The sequence below is a fragment of the Zophobas morio genome, unplaced genomic scaffold, assembly GCF_036711695.1.
Source record: "Zophobas morio isolate AGI-343-1 ecotype UQ-CSIRO unplaced genomic scaffold, CSIRO_AGI_Zmor_V1 ptg000031l, whole genome shotgun sequence".
Taxonomy (NCBI): domain Eukaryota; kingdom Metazoa; phylum Arthropoda; class Insecta; order Coleoptera; family Tenebrionidae; genus Zophobas; species Zophobas morio.
The window spans coordinates 6,222,442-6,244,002 of record NW_026972136.1 but is presented as its reverse complement, the minus strand read 5'-3'; the positions used below and the strand labels follow the sequence as shown (position 1 = coordinate 6,244,002).

Sequence of the window (21,561 nt, the reverse complement as noted above, 5' to 3'; positions counted from 1 at the left end):
CCCAGTTTCTCGGTTTCTCAATTTTCCAATATTTCAGCTCCACGATTTCTCAATTTTTAAATTCTTCTATTTATCGATTCTTCACTTTTACGCTTTTGAAACTTTTCAAAATTTCAAATTTTGGCGTTTCAAAATTTTCGATTTCTCGATTTTTTTTTTGGATTTTTCGATTTTTTAATTTTTCGATTTCTCATGTTTTCGATGATTCAGTTTTGGTATTTTTCAATTTGTATTGCGATTTTTCAGTTTTTCGGTTTAAATTTTAAAATGTTACATTCTTCTATTTTATAATTTTTCGTTTTTTTTTTGTGTTTTGATTTCTCTATTTGTCTAGATTTTGTTCTTCCGATTTTACAATTTTTCAATTGATTGAAACCAATTTAGAATTTTCGGCTTTTGCAATTTTTCGATTTCCCGCTTTTTCGGTTTCTCAATTTTCCGATATTTCAGCTCCACAATTTTTCAATTTTTAGGTTCTTCAATTTATGAATTCTTCACTTCTACGATTTTTAAATTTTTCAATACATATTTCAAATTTTGGCACTTCTAAATTTCCTGTTCCTCGATTTTTCGATTTTTCAGTTGTTCGGTTTAAATTTTAAAATTTTAGATTCTTCTATTCTACAATTTTTCGTTTTTTGGTGGTTTGATTTCTCGATTGATCTAGATTTTGATGTTCCGATTTTTCAATTGATCGGTTTCAATTAAGAGTTTTCGGATTTTTCAATTTTGGGCTATTCAGTTTTTGGATATTTCGACATTCCCGGTTTCTCGGTTTCTCAATTTTCCGATATTTCAGCTCCAGGATTTCACAATTTTTAGATTCTTCAATTTATCGCGTCTTCACTTTTACGATATTTAAATTTTTCAGTGTTTCAAATTTTGGCGTTTCTAAATTTTCTATTCCTCCATGTTTTGATATTTTGATTTTTTGATTTCGCATGTTTTCGATGCTTCAGTTTTGGTATTTTTCAATATGTATTTGGATTTTTCAGTTTTTCGCTTTTTTGACTTTTTGATTTTAAATTATTATGAGAAAAGGCATTAGAGGCTCCAAGGCACTTTCAAATTCTTTCCAAACAGGAATATGTAAAACGTCAAGATTGTTTTAAATTTTTCAAAAAAAATAAATAACGGGGTCCCAAAATTGACTTAAAAACAGGTCAGGTCAGAATTTTCCAAAAATAGAACACCAAAGTCCCCCAAAATTGTTTTAAATAACAATTTATAAGAAATCTCCATGGGCTCCCAAAATAATACACCTTGGGTTCCTAAGAGTCTCCCGAATTAAAAAAAAAAAAAATACTGCGGTACTCAAGACTTTCAAATTCACACAAAATACCTACAACACTAAAAACTCAAACACAGGGGATCTAAAATTAACTGTGAGTGAGTCATTTATTATTAATGGAAAATCAAACTCCCCTCTGTCATTACTCCCCCATTTATTTTCCAGACATGGACGGTGATTTAGCCAACGTAGTTCTAGCAATAAGTAAAAACAAATCCCTGCGCCACCTCCAAATGGGCCGCAGCATGAAAAAACACATGTCTACCATAATGGACTCGGTCGTCCAAATCCTCCAAGACGACGAATGCCTTCTCCAAACCCTCGTCATCTCCGACTGCCGCCTCCGCTCCGACATGTACAACCTCCTCAACGCCCTCGGCGACAACAAGTCCCTCGAGACCCTGGACATCAGCGGCAACCTCATCGGAGACTCCGGCGCCCGCCTCCTGGCCAAGGCGCTCCAAATCAACAACAAACTCAAGACCGTCGTCATCGACAGAAACAACATCACTCTGCAAGGGTACCACGACCTCGCCTACGCCCTCGAAAGCAATAGAACCGTGCAATACATTCCCTTCCCCATCTTCGACGTCACCCCCTGCATGAAAGCCAACACCGAGAAGACCGACGGCGTCATGAAGAAAATCCAGGACCTGCTGAACCGGAACGTCACGCTGAAACGCAACCTGCTGAAGCCGATCCCGCTGCAGCCGGGATTCCTGCTGACCTCGAAACAACAGGCGCTGGAGAGGCTGGTGGCGCAGACGCAAGAGGCGATCAAGAATTCGGCGCTGGACTCGATCATGTCGCATAATGACATCAACCACGCGACGGGGGTCATCCAGGATGCGGAGAACTCGAAGCAGCTGTTGGTGAGGCTGCAAGAGGTGGCCAAACATAGGGACGATGGGCATCCGGTCGAGGCGAAACTGCAACAAGCGGCTTGTGATATACACAACAGCATCTGTGATTATTTGCAGGTAAAGTTTTCATTTCGAAGTATGCAACCAGTAATACTAGAAACTGTCAGTTATTGGAGATTGGGTGCTCAGAGGGATTTCACCCTTTCAAAATATGACAAAAATAACGTAAAACATCGCCCAAAATTATTGTAGTTGCATTTTTTAACTCTGAACATATCCCATGGCTAGAAAAAAAACAAATCAATGCCAGTGAGTATAGATGTTAAAAGAGAGGCAACCTTATGGACAAGGGCGGGGCTAATACTCCGTCTTACCCCCCACTTCACTTCATCCATAAACGTAATAGTGGATAGTGGCTCTCCCGTGCTGGTACCTAGTTTAAAGAAAAACTCAAGGCGGAATCGTAGACCACAACTATGGGCGTATATTATTGCATAACATTTAAATCATTTGAAAATCAAATTTGAAATAATGTCATCAAATTGTTGGTGGGAATGATTAGCCAAATTTTGGTTACCGTTTTATTGTCCACATGATACCCCAAACATGTACGAAATTTGACAACAATCGGCACAGTTGTTTCGGAGGTAAGATTTCTAAAAAAAATTTCTTCGAATTTTCGATTTTTCGACTTTTTATTTTTTGATTTCTCGAGTTTTCAATTTTGCGATATTGTAATTGTTCAATGTTTTAAATTTTAGATTTTTGGATTTCTCGATTTTTTTATTTTTCAGTTCTTCAGTACATATTTCTATTTCTCAATTTTTAATATTTTTTCCAGTTTTGGGAATTTTCAATATTTCGTTTCTTCGAATTTTTCGACTTTTCGACTTCTGAATTTTTCGATTTTTTATTTTTTCATTTTTCAAACTTTGGATTTTTTAGTTTTTCGACTGTTTTATATTTCGATTTCTCAATTTTTCAACTTCTCGTTATTGTAATTTTTCATTTTTAAAATTCTAGATATTTCTATGTCTCGAGTTCTCAGTTCTTCTATATTTTAATTTTTTTATTTTCCCAATTTTTAAATTACGATTTTTCAATTTTTGAGATCTCGACTTATCAATTTTTCCATTTTTAACTTTTCGATTTTGGTATATTTCGGTTTCTTAATTTTTCGACTTGTCGACTTTTCGACTCCTCGATTTCTCGATCTTTTGATTTTTCGATTTCTCGATGTCTCGGTTTTTGAATTTTTCGATGTTTCAATTTGTCGGTTTTTCGAATTTTACTTTTCGACTTTTCGGTTTTTCTGTTTCGATTTTTATATTATTCGATTTTTCCATTTTCCAATTTTTTTCCATTTAAGAGTTTCGGTTTCTCGATTTGTTGATTTTTTAGTTTTTCGATTTTTATATTTTAGATTTTTCAATTTCTATTTTTTTTTTTTTTGATTTTTAGATTTCTCCATTTTACGAATTTTACGATATTTTAATTTTTCAATGTTTTCAATTTTAGATTTTTCAGTTTTTCGACTGTTTTATATTTCGATTTCTCTATTTTTCAACTTCTCGATATTGTAATTTTTCATTTTTAAAATTCTAGGACCCAATTTATAGAAAGCGATGTTAAAAAGTTAATTCGCGATTAACTTTTAACTGAGGTCCGTTGCCAGGCAACGCACATATTTCAACCAATCACGGGCTCATATTCCACATTTTAATTCTCTGTTAAACTAATCGAGGATTAAATATTTAACTCGCTGTTCTATAAACCGGCCCTAGATTTTTCTATTTCTCGAGTTCTCAGTTCTTCTATATCTTAATTTTTTTTATTTTCCCAATTTTTAAATTACGATTTTTCAATTTTTGAGATCTCGATTTATCAATTTTTCGATTTTTCGACTCCTCGATTTCTCGATCTTTTGATTTTTCGATTTCTCGATTTTTTGATTTTTCGATTTCTCGATGTCTCAGTTTTTGAATTTTTCGATGTTTCGATTTGTCGGTTTTTCGATTTTTACTTTTCGACTTTTCGGTTTTTCTATGTTTCGATTTTTATATAATTCGATTTTTTAATTTTCCAATTTTTTTTCATTTTCGAGTTTCGATTTCTCAGTTTGTTGATTTTTTAGTTTTTCGATTTTTATATTTTAGATTTTTCAATTTCTATTTTTTTTATTTTTTGATTTTTAGATTTCTCCATTTTTCAATTTTACGATATTTTAATTTTTCAATGTTTTAAATTTTAGATTTTTCAGTTTTTCCACTGTTTTATATTTCGATTTCTCAATTTTTCAACTTCTCGATATTGTAATTTTTCATTTTTAAAAGTCTAGATTTTTCTATTTCTCGAGTTCTCAGTTCTTTTATATTTTAATTTTTTTATTTTCCCAATTTTTAAATTACGATTTTTCAATTTTTGAGATCTCGATTTATCAATTTTTCGATTTTTCGACTCCTCGATTTCTCGATCTTTTGATTTTTCGATTTCTCGATGTCTCAGTTTTTGAATTTTTCCGACAAATCGAAACATCGAAAAATTCAAAAACTGAGACATCGAGAAATCGAAAAATCAAAAGATGGAGAAATCGAGGAGTCGACAAATCGAAAAATTGATAAATCGAGATCTCAAAAATTGAAAAATCGAATAATATAAAAACCGAAACATAGAAAAACCGAAAAGTCGAAAAGTAAAAATGGAAAAACCGACAAATCGAAACATCGAAAAGTTCAAAAACTGAGACATCGAGAAATCGAAAAATCAAAAGATCGAGAAATCGAGGAGTCGAAAAATCGAAAAATTGATAAATCGAGATCTCAAAAATTGAAAAATCGTAATTTAAAAATTGGGAAAATAAAAAAATTAAAATATAGAAGAACTGAGAACTCGAGAAATAGAAAAATCTAGAATTTTAAAAATGAAAAATTACAATATCGAGAAGTTGAAAATTGAGAAATCGAAATATAAAACAGTCGAAAAACTGAAAAATCTAAAATTTCAAACATTTTCTTTTCGACTTTTCGGTTTTTCTATGTTTCGATTTTAATATTATTCGATTTTTCAATTTTCCAATTTTTTTTTAATTTACGAGTTTCGATTTCTCGATTTGTTGATTTTTTAGTTTTTCGATTTTTAGATTTCTCCATTTTTCGGTTTTTCTATGTTTCGGTTTTTATATTATTCGAATTTTCAATTTTTTAGTTTTTAGATTTTTATATTTTAGATTTTTCAATTTCTATTTTTTGATTTTTAGATTTCTCCATTTTTCAATTTGACGATATTTTAATTTTTCAATGTTTGAAATTTTAGATTTTTCAGTTTTTCGACTGTTTTATATTTCGATTTCTCAATTTTTCAACTTCTCGATATTGTAAGTTTTCATTTTTAAAATTCTAGATTTTTCTATTTCTCGAGTTCTCAGTTCTTCTATATTTTATTTTTTTTATTTTCCCAATTTTTAAATTACGATTTTTCAATTTTCGAGATCTCGATTTACCAATTTTTCTATTTTTCGACTTGTCGACTTTTCGACTCCTCGATTTCTCCATCTTTGATTTTTCGATTTTTCTTTTCGACTTTTCGGTTTTTCTATGTTTCGATTTTAATATTATTCGATTTTTCAATTTTCCAATATTTTTTTTAATTTACGAGTTTCGATTTCTCAATTTGTTGATTTTTTAGTTCTCCGATTTTTAGATTTCTCCATTTTTCAATTTTACGATATTTTAATTTTTCAATGTTTTAAATTTTAGATTTTTCAGTTTTTCGACTGTTTTATATGTCGATTTCTCAAGTTCTCAGTCCTTCGATGTTTTAATTTTTTTATTTTCCCAATTTTTAAATTTTCGATTTTTCAATTTTTGAGATCTCGATTTATCAATTTTTCCATTTTTAACTTTTCGATTTTTCGACTTGTCGACTTTTCGACTCCTCGATTTCTCCATCTTTTGATTTTTCGATTTCTCGATGTCTCAGTTTTTGAATTTTTCGATGTTTCGATTTGTCGGTTTTTCGATTTTTACGTTTCGACTTTTCGGTTTTTCTATGTTTCGATTTCTATATTAATCGATTTTTCAATTTTACAATTTTTTCTCATTTTCGAGTTTCGATTACTCGATTTGTTGATTTTTTAGTTTTTCGATTTTTATTTTTTAGATTTTTCAATTTTTATTTTTTTTTTATTTTTTGGTTTTTAGATTTCTCCATTTTTCAATTTTACAATATTTTAACTTTTCAATGTTTTAAATTTTTCAGTTTTTCGACTGTTTTATATTGCGATTTCTCAATTTTTCAACTTCTCGATATTGTAATTTTTCATTTTTAACTTTTCGATTTTTCGATTTTGGTCTATTTTGGTTTCTCAATTTTTCGATTTTTGGACTTCTCGATTTCTCAATCTTTTGATTTTTCGATTTCTCGAGGTCTCAGTTTTTTTATTTTTTCGATGTTTCGATTTGTCGGTTTTTTGATTTTTACTTTTCGACTTTTCGGGTTTTTCTATGTTTCGTGTTTTGATTTCTCGATTTGTTGATTTTTTAGTTTTTCGATTTTTATTTTTTAGATTTTTCAATTTTTATTTTTTTTAATTTTTTGGTTTTTAGATTTCACCGTTTTTCAATTTTACAATATTTTAATTTTTCAATGTTTTAAATTTTAGATTTTTGGATTTTTCAGTTCTTCAATATTTTTTAGTTTTTCAAATTTTGACGTTTCAGAATTTTCAGATTTCCGATTTCTCAATTAATCTACTTTTTGATTTCCCAAAGTTTCGATCTTTCAGTTCTTCAATTTTTCGATTTTTCAGATTTTTGATTTTTCAATTTTTCGATTTTTTAGATTTGCGATTTTTCGTCTGCTTTTTGATCTCTTGATTTCTCAATTTTTCAATTCTTTAACTTCCTAATTTTTGAGGATTTTGTTCAATTTTGTGATTTTTCAGTATTTCGACTGTTAGTACTTCGACTTTTCGATTTTTCAATTTTTCGACTGTTTTATACTTCGATTTCTTAATTTTTCAACTTTTCGATTTTCTAACTTTTCAGTTTTTAAAATTTTAGGTTTTTCGATTTTTCAGTTCTTCATTATTTTGAATTTTTCAAATTTTGACGTTTCAGAATTTTCAGATTTCCGATTTCTCAATTAATCTACTTTTTGATTTCCCAAAGTTTCGATCTTTCAATTCTTCAGTTCCTCAATTTTTCAATTTTTCAGATTTTTGATTTTTCAAAATTCCGATTTTTCGACTTTGCTTTTTGATGTCTTGATTTCTCAATTTTTCAATTCTTTAACTTCCTAATTTTTGAATATTTTGTTCAATTTTGTGATTTTTCAGTTTTTCGACTCTTAGTATTTCGACTTTTCGATTTTTCTATTCTGGATATTTCGATTTCTCGAATTTTTACTGTTTGGATTTCCAATTTTTCGTTTTTTAAACTTTCGATTTTTCAGTTTTTCGACTGTTTTATACTTCAATTTCTTAATTTTTCAACTTTTCCATTATCTAACTTTTCAGTTTTTAAAATTTTAGGTTTTTCGATTTTTTAGTTCTTCAATATTTTTTAATTTTTCAAATTTTGACGTTTCAGAATTCTCAGATTTCCAATTTCTCAATTAATCTACTTTTTGATTTCCCAAAGTTTCGGTCTTTCAGTTCTTCAGTTCCTCAATTTTTCGATTTTTCAGATTTTTGATTTTTCAATTTTTCGATTTTTTAGATTTGCGATTTTTCAACTTTGCTTTTTGATCTTTTGGGTTCCCAAATTTTCAATTCTTTAACTTCCTAATTTTTGAATAATTTGTTCAATTTTGTGATTTTTCAGTTTTTCGACTCTTAGTATTTCGACTTTACGATTTTCAAAATTCTGGATATTTCGATTTCTCGACTTTTTACTGTTTGGATTTATTAATTTTTCAACTTTTCGATTTTCTAACTTTTCAGTTTTTAAAATTTTAGGTTTTTCGACTTTTCAGTTCTTCAATATTTTTTAATTTTTCAAATTTTGACGTTTCAGAATTTTCAGATTCAATTATTCAATTTCTCGGTTTTTAAATTTAATTTTTTTTTTATTTCTTCATGTTTAGACTTCTCGATTTTACAATTTTTCGATATTTCAATTTTTCAAGTTTTAATTTTGCCATCTTGGTTTTTCGATTTTTAAAATTTTTCGACTTTTCGATTTATAGATTTTCCGATTTTTCAAGTTTTCGATTTCTCAATTTTTTCAACATTATCAGTTTTGGGAACTTTTCAATTTCTTTTTTCAATTCTGAACGCTTAGAGTCGACATTGGCCTGAGCGCGCTCCGGTCTGTGGGTCAAACATGTTTCCAGGCGACGACTTATCAAAAATTGTTATCGCTAATTCCAGAACACTTTTACCTGAACTTTTTTTAATCTTTAGCACCCATACTTCGAGACCAATTGCCGATTTTATTTTGTACGTACCTATCAATGCATTGAAAATATGCAACCAATATTACACCAATCTACTTGATTAAAAATAAGAAGTCACTTGTTTGAATTAATGGAAGAAAAAATCTGAATTATTTTTTTTTTTTTTGCAGATCACGACTGACAAAATGTTGAAGTGCTGCAAAGAACAATGTCCATACTTACTCCACGACGAGCAAACCGTGCAAGAAATAAAAAAGGCGTGCAAGAACAAAAAACAAATCCCCCTAGATTTTATAACAACATGTATTAAACAACAAGCAGGAGTCGATATAATGAACAGAGTCAGGTAATTATTGATTATCTTGGAACCACTGTTGTAACCACAAACATATCCTATTCACGTTGTCTTCCAATTCCGTGGGGGCAACACTACTCAGTTCGTGCACAATATCGACATTATAAGACGCCCGCGCCTCCTCCAAAATAGTTTGAAATATTTCGCAATCTATGTTGTCTTCTAACTTCTTCCCGGTGTATCCTCGAGCCAAGAGTCTGTCATACAACGTCGTATTATCCGTTCGCAATACAAAAACCACATCGAACCAGCGCTCCGGGAAAAACTCGCAGCTGTGATAATCCACAATGTTGCCCCCTTTGCACATCACTTCCTCCAACCCGTCCAACAACTTGTCTTCGTCGAGAATGGGGCACTGGTAAACTTCGTCATACTCTTCCAAACAGTTGTAGTCTTTGGCGATTTTGGATATTTCCAACCACTGTAAGCCGCTGGTTTCGCTGAGTTTTTGGCACAGGGTTGATTTGCCGACGCCGGGGGTGCCGGTGACGAGGATATTGGGGGCTTGCCGCTTTATTTGAGGCGCAGTGGCCATTGTCGAGGGAACATAACCTCAAAAACGGTGTGTGATTATTGTGATTCTGAGTCAGCCAATGAGGGTTGGTTGTGTGTCACGTGGTTTGACTGGTGATGATTTTGGCGCAAAATTTAAATTATTATTTTTTAAATAGGGAATTGAATCTGATGGTGGCGGCGCAGTTATCGGAACAGATCACCGACGAGGTGTACGAGGTTTTGATGAGGAGCTACAAAATTCTAGTGGGAGATGCAAGTGCCATTCGAATTGATTCGCCCCCAAGGCGGTCAAGGTTGAGCAGTTCGGGGAGCAGCAGACATGGGGCTAGCGATATCTCGATCACTGATAGTAGTCATCAGTCGGATCATTCTCCTTTGGTGAGTTTCGGCGTATTTTGTTCTAAAACGTTTTGAATAATTCCATTTTCATTCATGCAGATGTTGGAATATTTGAATTTAGTAAGTAATTGTCGTGTCATTGAGTAGAGTTGGTTTCATTTTTGTACCCAGCTTTTTATTTTATTGTTTATAGTTATTTTAACCACGTTATGTATATATAACTGCATAAATATAGCTGATTGTGTTTATTTTGTTTTTATGGAGTAGTGGCAGTTTGCACCTTATTTTAAAAATTGGTGGTTGTGCTATTTGGACTAATTTTTTATGCAATTGTAGGCGACTCCCCATCTTTCTATAAAAAGGAAAAGTTTGCATGGCAGAAAACTTCGGCCGAAGTCGGTTGTTGATAGTGTTGAGGGGCTTTCAGCGGACGATATTCCGAGTCTTTTGCCCTCAGGCAACCGACATTCTGAAGAAGACGATTCGGTTACGGAATTGCCAAGCGCAACTCATCAATTGCAACACTTAGTTAAAGGTATTTTTGCGTTTTTAATTATTTAAATATTAAATTATTTGTTTAAAAGTTTTGAGTCTAGACAGAAATCGAGAAGTAACTAAGTTTTCTTGGAAATTTCGCTTTTTTTTTTAATATTTAAAAAACAGCGATTTTTGTTTTCTGATCAACCTCTATGTATAAAGTAAAAACCAGTGGCGTACATCAGCTTGAATTTTTCATTATTTTTTTTGTTTTCGATTTTTAGTTTTTCGAGTTTTTAAGTTTAAATTTTTCGGTTTTTCAATTTTACAACTTTCGAATTTTTTTAGATTTTGAATATTTCGATTTGAATTTGTCAAGTTGTCAATTTTTCATTTCGGTTTTTTATTTTCTTTATTTCTATTTCTTCAAACATTTATTTTTTTAAAGTTTCGATTTTATAAAGTTTTCTTTTCCCAATTTTAATTTTGTCGATTTTTCGTTTCTTCAGTTTTTCGGTTTGCGACTTTTCGATTTAAAATTTCTCGAGTTTTCAATTTTTAATTTTTCATTTCTTCAAAATTTTCGATTTTACGATGTTCCGATTTTATAATTTTTTGTTTTTTCAAATTTCCGATTTGCGATTTTCCGTTTTGGTTTTTTAAGACATTTTTACAAATTTTTTGATTTTACGATGTTCCGATTTTATAATTTTTTATTTTTTCAAATTTCCGATTTGCAATTTTCCGTTTTGGTTTTTTAAGATATTTTTACAAATTTTTTGATTTTTCGTTTCATTAGTTTTTCGATTTTCCGACTCTTGGATCTATCAATTTTTCGATTTTTCAAGTCTTGAATTTTTCGGTTTTTCAATGTGAATATTTTCAATTTTCAGATTTTTAATTTTTTAGTTTTTCGATTCTTCGGTTTATCATTTCTTCAAATTTTCATTTTAAATATGTAGGTAAAAATGATAATAACAATAATAACAATAATAATAACAATTTTTTTCATTTTTTACTTTTTCAATTTTACGATTTTAGAAATTTTCCGTTTTTCAATTATTGGATTTTAAAACTTTTTCATTTATTCGACTTCTCAATTTTTAGATTTTTATTTTTTCAATTTCTCTATTCTTCAGTTTATCATTTCTTCAAATTATTGATTTGCAATTTTTCGTTTCCTCAGTTTTTCGATTTGCGACTTTTCAGTTTTTCAATTTTCTTGTTCTCAATTTTTAAATTTGCCAATTTTTCGATTTGCAATTTTCGAGTTGTAATTTTTAATTTCGGGTTTTTTATATTCTTTATTTTTACAATTTTTCGATTTTTCGATGTTCCGATTTTATAATTTTTTGTTTTTTCAATTTCAATTTTTTCGTTTCTATTTTCAATTTTTTAATTCTTCTTTTTTTTGTTTCTTGGATTTTACAATATGCAATTCTTCGAGTTTTTATTTTAAAATTTTTCAGTTTTTCGATTTGAATTTGTCAAGTTGTCAATTTTTCATTTCAGTTTTATATTATCTTTATTATTTCAAACATTGATTTTTTAATGGTTCGATTTTATATTTTTTTGTTTTTTGTCTTTCAGTTTTTCGATTTTTCAAGTCTTGAATTTTTCATCTTCATTTTAAATACATATGTAGTAATAAAACTAATAATTTTAAAAATTTTTTACTTTTTCAGTTGTACCATTTTGGAAATTTTCAATTTTTTTAATTGGATTTCAAAACTTTTTCATTTGTTCGACTTTTCAATTTTTGTATTTTTAATTCTTTCAATTTTTCGTTTCTTCAGTTTTTCGATTTGCAATTTTTCAATTTAAAATTTCTCGAGTTTTCAATTTTTAAGTTTTCGATTCTTTAATTTTTTATTTCTTCAAATTTTTGATTTGCAATTTTCCATTTCGGTTTTTCATTTTCTTTATTTTTATAATTTTTCGATTTTATAATTTATTTGGTCAATTTCAATTTTTTCGATTCTTCGTTTCTTTAATTTTTCGATTTGCAATTTTTGGAGTTTTCATAATTTTTTTTTGTTTTTGGATTTTCCAAACTTTGGATATTTCAATTTTTTGATTTTTCGAGTCTTGAATTTTTCATTTTTTTTTTTTGTTTATTCAGTCTTTCGATTTCGAGTTTTTAAGTTAAAATTTTTCAATTTTCCATCTTCCGAGCTTTTCAAATTTTTAGATTTTGCAATATTTGGATTTGAGTTTGTCAAGTTTTCAATTTTTCGTTTCTTCAGTTTTTCATTTTTTTTGTCTCCTCAATTTTTACCTTTTGAAATTTTCCGTTCCGGTTTATTTTTTTTTATTTTTTCAATTTTTCTATTTGCAATTTTTCAATTTTTGGGTTTTTCAACTTTCAGATTTTTCAATTTTTCGCTTCACCAGTTTATCATTTCTTCAAATTTTCATTTTAAATACATATGTACTAATTAAAAAATAACAATTTTTAAAATTTCTTACTTTTCCAATTTTACGATTTTGGAAATTTTCCATTTTTTATTGGATTTCAAAACTTTTTCGTTTATTCGACTTTTCAATTTTTGGGTTTTTAATTTTTTAATTTTTTCATTTCTTAAAATTTTTTATTTGCAATTTTTCGTTTCGATCTTTTATTTCCTTTATTTTTACAATTTTTCGTTTCTTCAGTTTTTCGATTTGCGACTTTTTAGTTTTTAATTTTTCTTGTCCTCAATTTGTAGATTTTGCAATTTTTCAATTTAAAATTTCTCGAATTTTCAATTTTTAATTTTGCATTTCTTCAAATTTTCGATTTTTCAATGTTCCGATTTTATAATATTTTGTTTTTTCAATTTCAATTTATCAAGTTGTCCATTTTTCATTTCGGTTTTTTATTTTCTTTATTTATTCAAACATTGATTTTTTAATGTGTCGATTTTATATTTTTTCGTTTTTTGTCTTTCAGTTTTTCGATTTTTCAAGTCTTGAATTTTTCATCTTCATTTTAAATACATATGTAGTAATAAAAATAATAATTTTAAACATTTTTTACTTTTTCAATTGTACCATTTTGGAAATTTTCAATTTTTTTAATTGGATTTCAAAACTTTTTCATTTGTTCGACTTTTCAATTTTTGGATTTTTAATTTTTTCAATTTTTCGTTTCTTCAGTTTTTCGGTTTGCAATTTTTCAATTTAAAATTTCTCGAGTTCTCAATTTTTAATTTTTCGATTCTTTAATTTTTTATTTCTTTAAATTTTTGATTTGCAATTTTCCGTTTCGGTTTTTTATTTTTTTTATTCTTACAATTTTTCCATTTTTCAATGTTTCGATTTAGTAATTTGTTGTTTGGTCAATTTCAATTTTTTCGATTCTTCGTTTCTTTAATTTTTCGATTTGCAATTTTGTAATTTTTCTTCTTTTTTTTTGTTTCTTCAATTTTACAATATGCAATTTTTGGAGTTTTCATTTTAAAATTTTTTAGTTTTTGGATTTTCCAAACTTTGGATCTTTCAATTTTTTGATATTTCGAGTCTTGAATTTTTTATTTTTTTTTAGTTTATTCAGTCTTTCGATTTCGAGTTTTTAAATTAAAATTTTTCAATTTTCCATCTTTCGAGCTTTTCAAATTTTTAGATTTTGCAATATTTGGATTTGAGTCTGTAAAGTTTTCAATTTTTCGTTTCTTCAGTTTTTCATTTTTTTTGTCTCCTCAATTTTTACCTTTTGAAAATTTCCGTTCCGGTTTATTTTTTTTATTTTTTCAATGTTTGGATTTTTCAGTGTTCCGATTTTATAATTTTTTGTTTTCAATTTCTATTTTTTTGATTCTTCGTTTCTTTAATTTTTCTATTGTCAATTTTTTAATTTACTTTTTTTTCTTCGATTTTACAATATGCAATTTTTCGAGTTTTCATTTTTCAAATTTTTCAGTTTTTCGGTTTTCCTACTCTTGGATCTTTCAATTTTTCGATTTTTCAAGTCTTGAATTTTTCGGTTCACCAGTTTATCATTTCTTCAAATTTTCATTTTAAGTACATATGTGCTAATTAAAATAATAACAATTTTTAAAATTTCTTACTTTTCCAGTTTTACGATTTTGGAAATTTTCCATTTTTTATTGGATTTCAAAACTTTTTCATTTATTCGACTTTTCAATTTTTGGGTTTTTAATTTTTCCATTTTTCAGTTTTTCATTTCTTCAAATTTTTGATTTGCAATTTTTCGTTTCGATCTTTTATTTTCTTTATTTTTACAATTTTTCGTTTCTTCAGTTTTTCGATTTGCGACTTTTTAGTTTTTCATTTTTCTTGTGCTCAGTTTTTAGATTTTGCAATTTTTCAATTTAAAATTTCTCCAGTTTTCAATTTTTAATTTTTCATTTCTTCAATTTTTCGATTTTATAATTTGTTGTTTAGTCAATTTCAATTTATTCAATTCTTCGTGTCTTTAATTTTTCGATTTGCAAGTTTTTGATTTTTCTTTTGTTTTTTTTTTGTTTGTTGAATTTTACGATATGCAATTCTTCGAGTTTTCATTTTTAAATTTTTCAGTTTTTCGATTTTCCAACTTTTCGATCTTTCAATTTTTGGGTTTTTCAAGTCTTGAATTTTTCTTTTTTTTTTTGTTTATTCAGTTTTTAAGTTAAAATTTTTCAGGTTTTTAATTTTCCATCTTTCGAGTTTTCCAAATTTTTAGATTTTACAATATTTCGATTTGAGTTTGTCAAGTTTTTAATTCTTCGTTTCGGTTTTTTATTTTTTTTTTATTTTTTCAGTTATTCGATTTTTCAATTTTTCGATTTTATAATTTTTTTTTCCAATTTTAATTTTTTCAATTTCTTGTTTCGTCAGGTTTCACAGTGTTCCGATTTTATAATTTTTTGTTTTTTCAATTCTAAGTTTCTTTAATTTTTCGATTTGCAATTTTTCAATTTTTTATTTTTTTTTGTATCTTCTGTTTTACGATATGCAACTTTTCGAGTTTTCATTTTTAAATTTTCCAATTTTTCGATTTTCCAACTTTTGGATGTTTGAATTTTTAGATTTTTAAGGTCTTCAATTCTTCGATTTGCAATTTTTCATTTCGGTTTTTTATTTTCAATCTTTCCAGTTTTTCTATTTGCAATTTTCCGGTCTTCAGTTTATTGATTTTTAATTTTTCGATTTAAATATGTCATAATAGTAATAACAATTTTTAAACTTTTTCACTTTTTCAATTTTACGGTTTTAGAAAATTTCCATTTTTCAATTATTGGAGTTTCTTTTTCATTTGTTCAAGTTATTGAATTGTAATTTTTCAATTTTTCTATTTTTAATTTTTGAATATGTATTTCGATTCTTCAAGTTTTCGTTTCTTCAAATTTTCGACTTGCAGTTTTTGGTTTCCGATTTTATAATTTTTAATTTTTTGTTTTCTCATTTTCAGTTTTTCGTTTATTCAATTTTACAACATGCAACTCATTTTGCAGTTTTTGTTTCGGTTTTTGATTTTCTTTTATTTTCTCAATTTTTTTGTTTTTCAGTGTTCTGATTTTATATGTATTTTTTATTTAAAGTTTTTCAATTTTTGAGTTTTTCAGTTTTTCGCTTTCCAGTTTTTCGTTGTTTCAGCTTTTAGATTTTTCAGTTTCTCGATTTTTCATTTCTTCAATTTTTGATTTGCAATGTTTCCAAATAGTTTTCATTTTAAATATTTATTACTAATAATTATAATTAAAAAAAAACATTTATTAGTTAAAATCTTCATTTATTCGATTTTTCAATTTTTAATCTTTCGATTTTTAATTTTCAATTTCTCGTTATTTAATTTTTCAATGTTACAGTTTTTCGATTTTACAATTTTGACGACTCCAAATTTTTGGGTTTTCCCATTTTTCGATTCTACTCGTTTTTTCTTTTTTCCAATTTTTGGAATCATTAATTTTTTTCGATTTTTAGTTTTTCGATGTTTCAATTGTCCCTTTCTTCAGTTCTTCGATTTTCCAAATCTTCGTTTTTTCAGATTTCCGATTTTTAATTTTTCAGTTTTTCATCTTTTCAGATAAAAAAAAATGGAAAAATTGCGGAATTGTAAAAATTGAGAATCGAGGAATTGAAAAATCGAAAGAAACTTTGAAAAAATAAAGGAAATAAAAAACGAAAATGTGACATAAAATCGACAAAATGAAAAATAAAAGTCAAGAACTGGAAAAATTGAAAAATCAAAATATTAAAAATTGATAAACTGAAAAATCGAAAAATTGAAGAAACGAAAAACTAAAAAATTTGGAGGTCGAGAATTGAAAAAATTAAAGCTGAAAAAACAAAAAAATTATGAAACTGAAACATTGAAAATTGGAAAAATGAAAGAAAATGAAAAATCGAAAAATTATGCTATGAAAAATATATAAGTTAACATAATGATATTGTATGTAATGTTTGTTTCAAGTGAATTTTTCCATTACAAATTTTGTGAAATTTTGACATGACGTAATCAATTTTTTAGGAGGGGATAAACCAATAAATTTTGGTTAAACATTTACGATTACAACCTTAAAATGTTTGCAAGATTTCGGTTTTGTAGATTCAAAGTTAAATTGTTATACAAGTTTGATTTTTTTTTCCAAAAATCTGAATGTCATAAGGTGAAAACTCAACACGGATTCATACATCACAAGTGCAGGACTATCTTATTTTATAAAATTTAAACAAAGAAGTAAAAACAGACAAATACAACAAAATTAAAGTCACTAATAAACATCGAAAAGAACGGTGGTCCACAGCAGAACCCTTGATCGACACCTTTAATATTTTTCATTAATTGAAGCACTCTTATTCAGGTCGCCCCCGGCGCGCGAAAACCCGGGCCCCCACGCGCCCTCTAGTCAAGCACCCCGACGTCAGCGACGCCGTTTCGCAAGACCTGGTCGAAGGTCTCGACACTTTCTTCCGTCCAGGTTCCGTAACACCGACGTCGGACGACTGCAACTCGTTCCAAGCCGACGGTAGTCCCAACCACGACTACGCCTCGCCCGTTCTGAGCGACGACCGCAAAACACCGAAACTGAGCAGAAACTCGCCCCTGTTGCGCGGCCTCATGGCCACCCCCACGCCGAGGTCCAGGTCCACCGACAACCTGGAGAAGTTCTCCCCGTCTTTCGGACGAAGGGGGGCCAACGAGTGTGCGTCGCCCCTGTCCAGACGCTTCACGGGCGACAGCTTGACATCGCACGAGAGCAGCGACGGCAGCATCTCCGGGGAGGTCACCCTGACGACGGAAAACTCGTCTTCTGCGGAAACAGGTGAGCGAACTAGGTGTATTGTTGGTTGCATAACGGATTCGTTTCCAGTTGATCACTCTGATTCTTTGAAACATCCGAAGACCAAGTCTGGACCCATCGTAGCACCTAAGCCTAGGCCGTGGTCTATGGTGAATTCGGAGGCCAAAACTGTCGATCTGAGTTTACTAAGTGACGGCTCTTCTCCTATTAACTCAACAGGTAATACGCCTGATTCCGCTGACACCTTAGACAGTTCAGAGTCTTCTATAGAGAAAAGGCTCACCAAGGAAGTAAAGCTGAAACGAGGTGGTGAGTTTTGCCCATTTTTGTCGATTACCTTGTACTCTTTGTCTATTTTATGTTCGCCTGCATCTCCTTGCTTATTCTTTTTCGTTCGGAAGGTATTTTGCAGAATTATTTGCCTGAACGTGGTGACCTCAAGTTTTTGCAACGTTACAAGGTACATTTTCCGTTTTGTCTTTGTGGACTTAGGAATGTGGGGGCTATTTTTAACGCGACTGTTTTCAGGTGACGTCTGATAAACCCAGTCAATCGTCGAACGAAGTAAGGAGAAGAGATAGTAACTATAATTGTAGTGAAACTAAAGATGCACACATAAGTAGATGATTTTATGATTATATTTTTAGCCTAACAAATTCCTAGAGTTCTTCTAGAAAGGGTGGCAGTGCCCTATTCTTCCCACTTTGAAATCTTTAAATTTATTGTACGTATCTTGCTTCAACGTAGGCGAATATTTTTATGAATCAGATAAAGTAAGCATTTGACTGCAAATAATAATAGACAAGATTGGTTTAAAATCGTTTCAAATTGCCATTTGAGCTTCCTGATTAATAATGAACAAACAAGGTTTAATAAGTTGTGATTAATTTTCGAGCAAGTATTATTTATATAATTAAAATTATTTTTTTAGTAGTATACACATCACGGTCAGTAATTGTATTACCGCCATTTTTTATTACAACTGTAGATCTCATTACGTATTTTTTATTGTACGCTCATTCCAAGATACTTATTTAAAGTGCATACGTATTCCATTTTATTTGTATATAAAGATAACAGTAAATTTCTCAGCTTCTACAAAGTGCAGTCACGTATTTGTATTTTGTTATGTTGTGTTTTAAATGTGTTATGTATTTTTTTATATATATACTTGTAACATGAAATTTGCTTCCATTCTTGTATTTGTCGTTTTTATACTGTCAATAAAAAGTTTATTATTTAAAAGATGTGGACCACATTTGGAAAACAATTTATTCACTCACAAACAAATAGTTTAGATGATCTTGGTTATAAAAAGGAAATTGTAGATCTCATGATTGTAGACCATCATGATACAAACCTGAGTATATTATAATCCAAGTAACCTATAAAAGATTAAGTAGTGTTAAGAGAGTGACAGTTTGAGCAAATTTCGTTTTAATTATAAACCACTTGGAGACTTACCAAAAACCCGGCAAACGAGGTCATAAAACCCTCCTTTGTTAACTCCCAAGCCCCTCCATATTCCTCTTCGTCCACACATTGAAAACTACTAAAGTAGAAGTATATAACAGCAGCATTAACGATTACAAATCTACAACAAACTGTCTATAGTGACAATGTTTACCACTTGTACAACCGTACAGTAATAAACCTAGGAATCCTTTTAGTGGAATTAAACCCCAAAATACACCAAGAATAAGCCCTATCGCTTGTCGCGCCCAATATATTACATCTAAGAATTCGTCCTACAAAATCACCGTCATTACACGACTCCAACAACGTAACAACCATACCTTGTCTGGCCACTCCGAATTGGCAGTTATTGCTCTTGTGAACACAGACTTTAGCTCGGAAGGTTTCAGTGTTCCATTCTTTTCCACCGTTTTCGTTTTCGTACTCATTCTGACTTGGCACTTTATCTACAACACACGTAGCATACACATTACAATTAATTTTTGGTCGTAATCAGTGCAAATATGACTATTTACGGAGAAAAGTACACAACCCCATTCGTGTGACAACTTGTCACTTGCAAAATGTGGGTTTGTCACGATTTTCGCTGTTGGCGCCACTGCTTGTCACCCTCACTCTGGTTCTTTTTCATTTTGCACTGTCACTCCGGAAACAACTGTCACCCGAACATCAACGAACGCCTCGCGACGAAAGTCGAACTTTCAACCGGAATAAAACCTTCAAAGCGAGAAAAACACACAGAATTAAAAAATAGGGGTTTATTTTTAGGCAAAACAGTCCCATCAACGCAAATGCCGCTGCAAATGCAGACGATAGTAGCCTTGGTAATTACTTTTTAACACATTTCGATTTGTTGTCATTTGTCTAAAATATCGTTTTTAGAACGCTGTAGAGCCCATGCAAGTCGACGCTCCCCCCGAAGACAACGACAACAATGAAGAAGAAAGCTACATTGTGGAAAACCCCTCCCTAGATCTCGAAGTGTACGCCAACAGCTACTCGGGTTTAGCCAAACTGTCTCGATTGAACTTCATCATAGACCATTGCCCCTCTTTGCGACTAGAAGCCCTGAAAATGGCAATTTCGTACGTGATGACCACCTACAACGTAAACTTGTATCAAGTCTTGCACCAGAAACTAGCTGAAGTTACCACCGCCATGAGCGTCCCTGATGTGGCAGCCCCGTCGACTTCTCAGGATATCCCCGTCATAGATAACCTCTGGATGGAGACCCGATCGAAAAAGGCCGCCCTTAAGTTAGAAAAACTCGACAACGATCTCAAAAACTACAAGTCTAACTCGATCAAAGAGAGTATTCGGAGGGGGCACGACGACCTAGGCGACCACTATCTAGATTGCGGCGATTTATCAAACGCCCTCAAATGTTACTCACGGGCTAGAGATTACTGCACTAGTGGCAAACACGTGGTCAATATGTGTCTAAATGTGATCAAAGTTTCAGTTTATTTACAAAATTGGTCCCACGTTTTGAGTTACGTATCGAAAGCGGAAAGCACACCGGATTTCACCGAAGCTCAAGCTAAAGACTCCAATCAAGTAATCGTTACTAAGTTGAAGTGTGCGGCAGGTTTGGCCGAACTGGCTACGAAAAAGTATAAATCGGCGGCTAAACACTTCCTTCAGGCGAATTTAGACCACTGTGATTTCCCAGAGTTGCTCTCGGCTAATAATGTCGCGATGTATGGGGGACTGTGCGCTTTGGCGACGTTCGACAGGCACGAGTTGCAGAAAAATGTTATTTTTAGCAGTTCTTTTAAATTGTTCCTCGAGTTGGAACCTCAACTGCGCGACATTATTTTCAAGTTCTACGAATCGAAGTACGCTTCTTGCTTGAAGTTGCTGGACGAAATTAAGGATAATTTATTGTTAGATATGTATATAGCGCCACATATTAACACTTTGTACACACAGATACGGAATAGGGCGCTTATTCAGTACTTTAGCCCTTATTTATCGGCGGATATGCACAAGATGGCGATTGCGTTCAACAGGACAGTGCCGGCTTTAGAAGATGAACTGATGCAGTTGATTTTGGATGGGCAAATCCAGGCCAGGATTGATTCACACAATAAAATTTTATTTGCAAAGGATGTTGATCAGAGGAGTACCACTTTCGAGAGGAGTTTGTTGATGGGGAAGGAGTACCAAAGGAGAACGAGGATGCTGATTTTGCGGGCGGCGGTTTTAAAAAGCAAAATACACGTTAAGGTACATTTATTAATAAAGTTGTCGGATATGGTACTATTTTGTCATTTCAGAGTCCGCAACGAGATACATCAGGACAAGCTGGAGAAGTGACCGTAGCCCCTGGGACTAGTAGCGTTTTGTCTGCACGAAATTAATTATTGATCATAATGTGGTACTTTTATTGTAACATTATAATATCGTATTCTGTGTTAAATTAAAAATATGAAAACATTTAAATATTTTAATTTATATCGGCATGATTATTTGATATAATAAAATCAAATTTTATGGAAAAACCAAGACTAATAAAAAAAATTAATTGAGGAATTTAAAATTGACCTCCCGGGAATTGTTTAATACGTAGATGACGCAACATTTAGGGATTTTAATTTCAATTGTCACTTGCTGGGG

General features: G+C 30.5%; 4 protein-coding genes across 5 annotated transcripts in view; 2 read left to right on the top strand and 2 right to left on the bottom strand.

Moving 5' to 3' along the window:
• LOC135139452 (F-actin-uncapping protein LRRC16A) overlaps positions 1-19,506 on the top strand; it is a 35,593-nt gene extending 16,087 nt beyond the window's left edge. Inside the window, exons 11-19 of one of the 2 annotated variants that reach the window (XM_064069691.1) lie at positions 1,457-2,271; positions 8,721-8,896; positions 9,577-9,799; positions 9,860-9,880; positions 10,097-10,295; positions 17,026-17,487; positions 17,536-17,775; positions 17,868-17,926; positions 17,995-19,506. In XM_064069691.1, the coding sequence (XP_063925761.1) occupies positions 1,457-2,271; positions 8,721-8,896; positions 9,577-9,799; positions 9,860-9,880; positions 10,097-10,295; positions 17,026-17,487; positions 17,536-17,775; positions 17,868-17,926; positions 17,995-18,093 (2,294 nt within the window). In that variant the 3' untranslated portion in view covers positions 18,094-19,506. Of the gene's footprint in view, positions 1-1,456; positions 2,272-8,720; positions 8,897-9,576; positions 9,800-9,859; positions 9,881-10,096; positions 10,296-17,025; positions 17,488-17,535 lie in introns of both variants that reach the window. The other variant, XR_010282156.1, reaches the window with a different exon arrangement.
• Positions 8,836-9,514, bottom strand: LOC135139464 (adenylate kinase isoenzyme 6). Its single transcript, XM_064069705.1, has one exon. It carries the CDS (start codon positions 9,438-9,440, stop codon positions 8,901-8,903), a length of 540 nt encoding a protein of 179 aa, XP_063925775.1. The 5' UTR covers positions 9,441-9,514; the 3' UTR covers positions 8,836-8,900.
• LOC135139466 (GEL complex subunit OPTI) lies at positions 18,721-19,370 on the bottom strand. Its single transcript, XM_064069706.1, has 4 exons — positions 19,263-19,370; positions 19,111-19,214; positions 18,931-19,060; positions 18,721-18,851 (listed from the first exon to the last, which is right to left on the bottom strand). Exons 1-4 carry the CDS (start codon positions 19,368-19,370, stop codon positions 18,798-18,800), a joined length of 396 nt encoding a protein of 131 aa, XP_063925776.1. The 3' UTR covers positions 18,721-18,797.
• LOC135139458 (COP9 signalosome complex subunit 1) lies at positions 19,506-21,387 on the top strand. The gene is made up of 3 exons (XM_064069699.1): positions 19,506-19,766; positions 19,825-21,171; positions 21,222-21,387. The coding sequence occupies exons 1-3, from the start codon at positions 19,506-19,508 to the stop codon at positions 21,303-21,305; spliced, it is 1,692 nt and encodes a 563-aa protein (XP_063925769.1). The 3' UTR covers positions 21,306-21,387.
• The last annotated feature ends 174 nt before the right edge of the window (positions 21,388-21,561 follow it).

What these genes read in the sequence shown, in the direction of transcription:
- LOC135139458 (XM_064069699.1), top strand. Translation starts at nt 19,506, where the DNA reads ATGTGGGTTTGTCACGATTTTCGCTGTTGGCGCCACTGCTTGTCACCC. An exon ending in TGCAGACGATAGTAGCCTTG is followed by an intron (nt 19,767 to 19,824) that starts GTAATTACTTTT and finishes TATCGTTTTTAG; the next exon opens with AACGCTGTAGAGCCCATGCA. An exon ending in AAAGCAAAATACACGTTAAG is followed by an intron (nt 21,172 to 21,221) that starts GTACATTTATTA and finishes TTGTCATTTCAG; the next exon opens with AGTCCGCAACGAGATACATC.
- LOC135139466 (XM_064069706.1), bottom strand. Translation starts at nt 19,370, where the DNA reads ATGAGTACGAAAACGAAAACGGTGGAAAAGAATGGAACACTGAAACCT. An exon ending in ATTCGGAGTGGCCAGACAAG is followed by an intron (nt 19,215 to 19,262) that starts GTATGGTTGTTA and finishes GTGATTTTGTAG; the next exon opens with GACGAATTCTTAGATGTAAT. An exon ending in GGATTCCTAGGTTTATTACT is followed by an intron (nt 19,061 to 19,110) that starts GTACGGTTGTAC and finishes AGTTTGTTGTAG; the next exon opens with ATTTGTAATCGTTAATGCTG.
- LOC135139464 (XM_064069705.1), bottom strand. Translation starts at nt 9,440, where the DNA reads ATGGCCACTGCGCCTCAAATAAAGCGGCAAGCCCCCAATATCCTCGTC.